The 7,877-nt window shown below is 50.0% G+C and overlaps 1 protein-coding gene across 9 annotated transcripts in view; it reads right to left on the reverse strand.

Moving 5' to 3' along the window:
- Positions 1-2,742: 2,742 nt before the first annotated feature.
- Ppp2r5c (protein phosphatase 2, regulatory subunit B', gamma) overlaps positions 2,743-7,877 on the reverse strand; it is a 136,224-nt gene continuing 131,089 nt past the window's right edge. For 6 of the 9 annotated variants that reach the window (XM_013015634.1, XM_013015596.1, XM_013015603.1 and 3 more), the window contains one exon: positions 2,743-3,691. In XM_013015634.1, the coding sequence (XP_012871088.1) occupies positions 3,560-3,691 (132 nt within the window). In that variant the 3' untranslated portion in view covers positions 2,743-3,559. Of the gene's footprint in view, positions 3,692-6,054; positions 6,125-7,877 lie in introns of all 9 variants that reach the window. The other 3 variants (XM_013015618.1, XM_013015648.1, XM_013015626.1) reach the window with 3 other exon arrangements.

Consider the following 7,877-nt stretch of genomic DNA (forward strand, 5'->3'; position numbering starts at 1 on the left):
CCGCCGCCCTCCAGGCCCGCGCAGGGCCGCCCTGTGACCTTACCATGGGCTCAGGGGCCTCCCTGCCTGGGGCCTCCATATGTCCCACAGCGGAGGACACGAGTGTGGGTCCCCGCGGTCCTCTGGGGGGCTGGCTGGTGAGGGGCAGGCCGCACCCACTCGGGCTGGCATCCCCCGCGCTCCCGGGCCCTGCGGCTGCAGCGCCCCGCTGGCCTCGCCGACCCCGCGGTCCGGCCTTCCCCATCCGTCCCTTCAAGAGCGCCTGCATGGGGCCGGAGGTGTGGCTCGGGTGGTAGAGCACCAGCTGGTACTCGATGAAAATGGAAAAGACACGGCACTTCGTGGAGGACAAAGGCCTGTGCTCCCGGGGGGGGGGTGTCCCGCGGGGGGTCCCTTGGGAGGGGAGTCCTGCGGGGGCAGGGGGTCCCGCGGGGGGAGGGGGTCCCCCGGGGGGTGTCCCTCGGGAAGGGGGGTCCCTTGGGAGAGGGGTCCCGCGGGGGGAGGGGTGTCCCGCGGGGGGTGTCCCACGGGGTGGTCCCTTGGGAGAGGGGTCCCGCGGGGGGAGGGGTGTCCCGCGGGGGGAGGGGTGACCCGCGGGGGGTGTCCCGCGGGGGAGGGGGTGTCCCGCGGGGGGGGGCGGTGTCTGGCTCTCATCTGACTCCTCAAAAACCAAGATGCTGCTGACAGGCTGCTGGCCCTGCGCCTTCGGCTTCCGCGATCGGCTCCGAGCCCGGAAGGGCCGGGCGCTCGGGGCGCTCGGGGCGCCGGGTGGGCGACAAGGGCCGGCCGCCTCCTCTGACCTCCGGCCGGCCGCATCAGCCCGGCCTGCCCGGTGCCGGGGCTAAGTTAGTTTCAGGATGAGCAATAAAATTCACATGTTCTTTATTTAGTTCATATAATACACCGTTTTAGGAGTTCTTTAAAATTAGGTAAAAGAGCATATTAAGTGGCAGGTGTATGAAGTTCCTCTTCATAAACAATGTCAAAACAAAAAGTTCTGAATTACAAAATGTTAAAAAATATGTAGGTACTTAACATTTCACGAAAGCATAAAGTTACAGGTATTTCCTAAAGAAAAAAAATAATTGTGCCACTTACCTATTTTTGCTGTTTCTATGAACTTTTTTTATTCTGTACATAGGACATTTTTGTACAAAATATGAAGTCTACATTTTTATTACTTATTACCATAAAACAAAGATACAATGTATGTACAATATTAAAAGGAAGCCATCCTAAAGCCACACTAAGAAGACACTGGGAACTGTGACATTTGATGCACAGATAAATTTCTGGGAAGAGTGACGATGCCAAACGCAGAACTTTATGAAGAAAAACAGTCACCAGTTTATTTTCAACGCAGTACTTCTGAAATCTGTTTGGTACAGAGTGAACAGTGTCTCAGTATGATATATATATATATAAGCTGAACCATTCGCACAGGGAATCCGAGTACTAACTAGGTAACTTTAATAGGCCAAAATATTAAGCAATACTCTTGTCCAAGACAATTAGTTTCTCTCAAAACTGCTTTTCTTCCCCTTATTGGTGAATGTTTGTCTTCAATAAAGAGCAGAAATAAAACCTAGACCAGAAGATGTTTTTATACGTTGAGCTTTACACAATCACCCGACACTGATATCTCCCTTCTCCCCCAGGGCCGAGGGGAGGCCCACCTCCTCAGCAGAGGCCCCGGTCAGGGGAGGCCCACCTCCTCAGCAGAGGCCCCGGTCAGGGGCCTCTGAGAATCTATCAGCTAAAGACGGAAGTTCAAACAATGGTATATCAAAATACATAAGACGCTGCTTTATACAATAAAAAGCACCCTTTTTCCCTCAAAAGGAGAAGGCATCTCAACTTGTTTTTAAATTATAGATTTCATAATGGAAAATGGATAGATACTTGTCAAGTTTCTCAGGAAGTGTTCTGACCAGGCCCGGGCCCCTGTCAGCCTGCAGCCTTCCCGCGCCCTGCTGCCGCCCGGCCAGGCCCAGCCGGTGCGGCCCTCAGCACAGGCGGCCTCTCCCCTCCCCGCAGGGCGCGCTCCTCCCAGACTCAGCAAAGAAGCATCTTCAGCGGACCGCAAGGAAAGCCGGGCAGCAGGCACTGAGGCCGCCCAAGGGGCAATGTTGGATTTCACCATCTTTTCATGGATAACCGAGACCACGATTAAAAACAGATCCTAAAAGAAGCCACATTTTATCTCTTATGCATCAAGACATTTAACATTAAGTTTTATATATATGTATTTATATATGTATATGCCAGAGACAAAAGAAACTAAGTCACTGTTCAGAACAGCAGTGCACATCTCAAGTAGCTTTCAAGCAGGATAAGTAAGTCAAAATACTGGCCACCCTGAGAGAAATAAAGAATAGACAAAGCACTAAGTTTAAAGGAATTCTCCTCGTGCTATCCCATCTAAAACAAAAGCTTAATCCATGCAAGAAGTCTGGGAAATATATAGCAGCATTATGAAGACAGTGAAAACTCAAGACACTGCATTTTCCTTCCGCGGCTGGTGCGTGTGCCCCTTCCTCACAGAGCGCAGGCCACTTCCCGACACCCCCGCTGCTTCCCCCCCCCCCTCCCCTGGGAAAGGAGCCGCTGAGCTGGGGGTAGGGCGGGGCCTGGCCGGCCCACAGTTATCCCAAAGGCAGAGGCCGCAGCTTGCCTTAGGCCAAGCGCCTGACTCCTTCCAACTTCCCCCTGGAAGTATGAGGTTCTTAGACACTGTAACTGTATCACTTCAAGAGTCTTGTGGAAGGGTATCCAATGTGTAAGTAGATGAAAAAAAAACTGATTCTGTAAATAAAAATATGAGCACATAATTGAAAAATTCCAATCCAGTCAAGGTGACAGAGAAAGCTTTTGGAAGGCCTGCCTGGCGCGAGCTTCCCTCGGAACCCTGGTGCTGGCACAGACTGGGAGATATGGCTTTCGGTAGACGAGAGCAGCAGGGCCTGGCGTGCGTGGGGGAAGCAGGGTGAAGGACACCTCGGCAGGCATGGCCAGCGCCAGGATTGTCATGACACTTTCTGGGAGGCTCGAGAACGTGAAAGCGGAGAGCCAACCCGCGAGATCACACAGACAAAAACGCGGGCCTAGCCACCTGTGGGAGCATCTGAAAGGCTGTGCAGTCGTAAAGGTAGGCGGCACTTTTCCAAGTGTTCCTCTGATCTGCAGAACATTGAAACTACCGCAGAGCCACCTACCTGGAAGGGTCACGAATGCTGTGTGTGTGGAGCAGGGGCATGAGGGCCAGGGTGCTTTCCTACAGCTCTGGTTTGGTGACAGTCTTACTGAGGGTGATGCTGGGGAGGGTAGGACCTTGTGGGGACACTGCCACCCGCCCTCCCCCCCACCCCAGCCTGGCCCATGGGGTCTGAGAACCACCATTGTTTGAACTCCTCATCTCGAGCTGAGGCAGGTGCGCGTGGTCGCCTACAGAACGGGGTGGAAGGAAGCTCTGAGTGGAGCTGACGGGTATGGCACACACAGTATGTATTTTCTACAGAATCCAGAAGAGACGGGCAGGCCGGGCCGACACTGCGCCGGGCTAGCGCCCGTCCTGGGAGAGCAGCTCGTCGGCCCTGCAGTGAGCTTCCAAGGCTTTCTTGGTGAGAGGGTCCTGGGGCAGCTCGGACTTGCGGCGCGCAAGAGGACGGTCCTTCTTCGGATCTTTCTGGGCCTGGAATTAGAAATGCAGTGGCGTTGGCTGCGCTCTGAGCTGTCTGACATCAGAGCAGGGGCAGAATTACGAGGTGTGGCAGGTGTGTGCGTGCCTCGGGAAAGCCGGGGCCCCGCGGCTATGGGAGACCACCAGGCCATCACCAAAACGCCGTCCGATGGCTGGCGGGGCCTTTCTACAATGTGTAGTGTTGGCAGAATGCCAGGGCCAGGCCCACCTCGTTCATCAAACAGCCACTGCCAACGTTATTTCACAGCCCCGGCGTCTCAGGACATTTAAGTAGAAATTTCCTCTTGAGGTAAAGAGAATGAACAAAAAGCATAGTCAAACCAGATTTAAAACCAGTAAGAAACCCTCTGTAGGACAAAAAAAACCTCTGTCTAAATTAAAAATTATTTAAAAATAAGAGGTACAAATGGGCTTATAAAGCCAGTAATTTATATTATTATTAAGGAACAAGACTCCTTTGCCCATTCCATTGTCTTTCTGAAACTTAAGACTTTAAAAGAGGTTGGGAAGGTGGCTCAGTGGTAGAGCGCTTGCCTTGCATGCCTGAGGCCCTGGGTTCGATTCCTCAGCACCACATAAGCAAAAAGAAAAAAGCCGGAAGTGGCGCTGTGGTGGCTCAAGTGGTAGAGTGCTAGCCTTGAGCTGAAGAGCTGAGGGACAGCGCCCAGGCCCAGAGTTCAGGCCCCACAACCGGAAAAAAAAAAAAAAGACTTTAAAAAATTAAGTGAATCCCATTTTTGCAAGTCGATTTAGAAAAGTGTATCTGCAAAGAAAGGGCAGGTTTCTTGGTAGGAAGTTTACATACTCAACACACTCATTTTCAGGAATAATAGTTAAAAAAAGGAATTCAGTTTTAAAGGAGGGCTACTACATTAACACCAGTATTTTGAAATAAAACAAGAAGCAGTGTATATGTCAAAGACTGCCAGATAGCTAGCAGCTTTGTTGGATCAAAGTTGTGTAACCAGAATTGTTTTCCTTTCTGTTCAGTTTCTCCAACAGACAGGACATTAGGCCTGGCTCCGCCTTCCTCAGCACCAGTGTGAGATAGTGGAGAACCAGAGTTCGGAGATGGCCAATGTCACCCGTCTGTCAGCGGTCTGTCAGCACTCTCTCTCTCTCTCTCTATCTATCATCCATCCTTCTATCCACAATCCACCTTCTTCATCGCCTATTATCTACCTGTCTTTGAGGCAGGATCTTGTTATGTAGCCCAAGTTGGCCTCAAACTCCTGATCTTCCTGCCTCATCTTTTTGGTGTCGTCAGGCACAGCACTTCAGAGTGCTGTCTGTAGCTTGCAAAGCAGGTTTGCCTTCAACCCATCCGATACTTGGGAGGTGAAATCCTACCCTGAATTTTATGCCTGTGGTATACTGATCTGTAAACCAAACCAAATCAAGTAAGTTTTTTTTTTTTTGTTGGTTCTGGGGCTTGAACTCTGAGCCTGGGCGCTGTCCCTCAGCTCTTCAGCTCAAGGCGAGTGCTCTACCACTTGAGCTACAGCCCCACTTCCAGTTTTCTGGTGGTTTATTGGAGATAGGAGTCTCACGGTCTTTCCTGCCCGGACTGGCTTTGAACTGTGATACTCAGATCTCAGCCTCCTGAGTAGCTAGGATTACAGGCGTGAGCCACCAGCGCCCGGCTCAAGTAAGTTTTTATATAAACAAAATATATGATCACCCGTGGAAATGAGCACTTCAAAAAGAAGAAACATTTTAATAGAGAAAGATAAAATAAAATAATTATTAAATACTTGGAGCTAGAAGCAATGCAGGCAAAGGAGAAAATTGGCTGGGCCCTGGGGCTTGGGGGATCTGGGGCAGCTGATGGATGTGTGTGGGCTTGGGCATTTCAAGTCAGCATGTGAGGCAGAGAGTCATCTTACACACCAGGAGGGGACAAGGAACACAGGAGGGGGGAGAAACGAGACATCACGCAGACAATCTTCGAGGGTGAGGGGCTCTGGGGACATGCTGGTAGCATGCGGGCATGGGTGGACTGACAAGAAAGGACCAGAAAGCGCTGGCTGAGGACAGCTCTGCGGAGGCCCCACAGAGGAGCAGCCTGAGCTGGAGCGTGTGTCTCCCCCAGGGCTGTCAGGTCGGGGGAGAAGAACACAGGACTGTGCACATTTTCTTCCTTTTAGAAAGGCGTAACTTCAACTCCAAATTAGTTTGAGGCACGATTTATCAAAAATTTGTTTTATCTTGACTACACCATCCCAGGGTGGAATGACATGGGTGACATGCGGAAAAAGGGAAAATACTTCATGTATACCACATTCTTTTCTTTGGTCAACTTTCCTCACAGACGTAAAGCCTTAAGCATACTCTACGCATTTCATGACAGATACCTGCACTGCCTACCTTCCGTCTCTACACCTTCCTCACTTGCGGGCTTGACATTGCTTTTCTTGCGACCAACTGTTAAAAACGAGAATTGTAAATATTTTAAACATCTCTGATATCAGTGCTATTCAAATGAAACTTTCTAGTTTTCTTTGGATGTTCTCTATAGGGCAACACGAGTTTCTCAAAGGAAATCTAAGCCAGCAGTCCAAGTGGCTGCTAACTAGTGGTTAAGGGTGAGCTTGAGGCACTCCCCCTCCTGCCCCTCCCGACCCAGCGTCCAAGCTTATTTACAGGAAATGGAATCACTTTGGAAAAACAAAATTAGTTGGAAATAGAATTGAAGGGGCACTGAAAATATCCAAATAACAAAATACAAGATCCCTGAACCTTAGCATTTGGCTATAACTTTTTTTGTTTTGGATACTGGGGTTGAACTTGGGGTCTTACGCTGCTCAGCTTGGGTGCTGTCACACCCCAGCCTTGCTTTTTGCTGGTTATTTTGGAGATGGGGGTCTCACAGACTTTTCTACCTAGGTTGACTTTGAACCTCAATCTTCTGGTTCTCGGCTTCCTAAGTAGCCCCCTGCCCCTGGCTTGTTTGCTCCGTTTGGGGACAGGGTCTCACTTGATAGCCCAGGCTGGCCTCGGGTCCCCACTCCTCCAGACTTAGCCTGGGCTACCTCACCTGGCACTTGGCGTCTGTTTTCTTTTTGTGAGAATTTCAGGAAAATGACTTCAAACATGTTCAAACTTAGAAGAATCTACTCTCTCTCTTTCTTCTTTTCTTTTCATGACAGTGCTGGGACTTAAACCCCAGACCTCCGACTCTCACTTGGCTTTTTTGCTCAACGCTGGCTCTTTTCCACTGGAGCCATACCTCTACTTGCAAATTTTTGCTGGTTAACTGGAGATAAGAGTCTCTTAGATTCTCAGATCTGTGTATTCAGATTGGCTTCAAGCCTCGATCCTCAGATCCCAGACTCCTGCGTAGCAGGGATTATAGGCGTGAGCCACTGGTGACCGGCTTCTCCTTCCAAATATTCAGCCTACAAGTTCATACTTCATAAATATCTCAATCTACATAGGCTGAGACCCAACTGAATCTGAATGAGTTCATGGAAATCATCGAGTGCCGACACTGGAAGTGCTGCTAGTCTCCCAACTCTGTTCTTTCTCAGAGTTGTTTTGGCTATTCTAGGTTCTTTATGTTTCCACAGGAATTTTATCTTGTTTTACTTTTCAGAAAGGGTCTTGTAACATAGCCAAGCTGTGCTCTAACTTGAGATGCATCTGCCTCCTGATCAAAGGGAACTCTAGTGGACTTGGCTTGTTAATCGAATGGGAAAATGCCTGTTGGGACTCTAAAGAGGCCATTCATTTGGGGAAATGATTCCTGTGGCATTCTGACTCAGGAACAGGGTAGAAGAGAAAGCACACAGGCCATAGGAGTCCTCTCAGAGACTGCCATCGATACCTCCCTTTAGGACAAGGTGAGCAGAAAACTTCAGGCTAGTTCCTTCCACAGGGTCCTCAGGATTGGACATGACCCCTGGGAAGGGGCGTGGCTCTGAGCATCCTACAACACCAGACTCCACCCAAAGGCAGTGTCGCTTGGGATGAGAATGTTATTTATTTATTTATTTAGAGATAAAGCCTCACTAGGCCTTATTGCAAAAACAGTCCTAGGCTGGCCTAGAACTTATCTTAATGCCTCAGTCTCTAGAAAGCTGGGATTATAGGCATGCACCACCACACACAGTTTGGTTTGTATTCCTATCAAGTGCTTCCTTCCCTCTCTCCCTCTCTTCTTCCCAGCCCCCCCCCC

Source organism: Dipodomys ordii, unplaced genomic scaffold, assembly GCF_000151885.1.
Source record: "Dipodomys ordii isolate 6190 unplaced genomic scaffold, Dord_2.0 Scaffold2, whole genome shotgun sequence".
In the NCBI taxonomy this organism is placed as follows: domain Eukaryota; kingdom Metazoa; phylum Chordata; class Mammalia; order Rodentia; family Heteromyidae; genus Dipodomys; species Dipodomys ordii.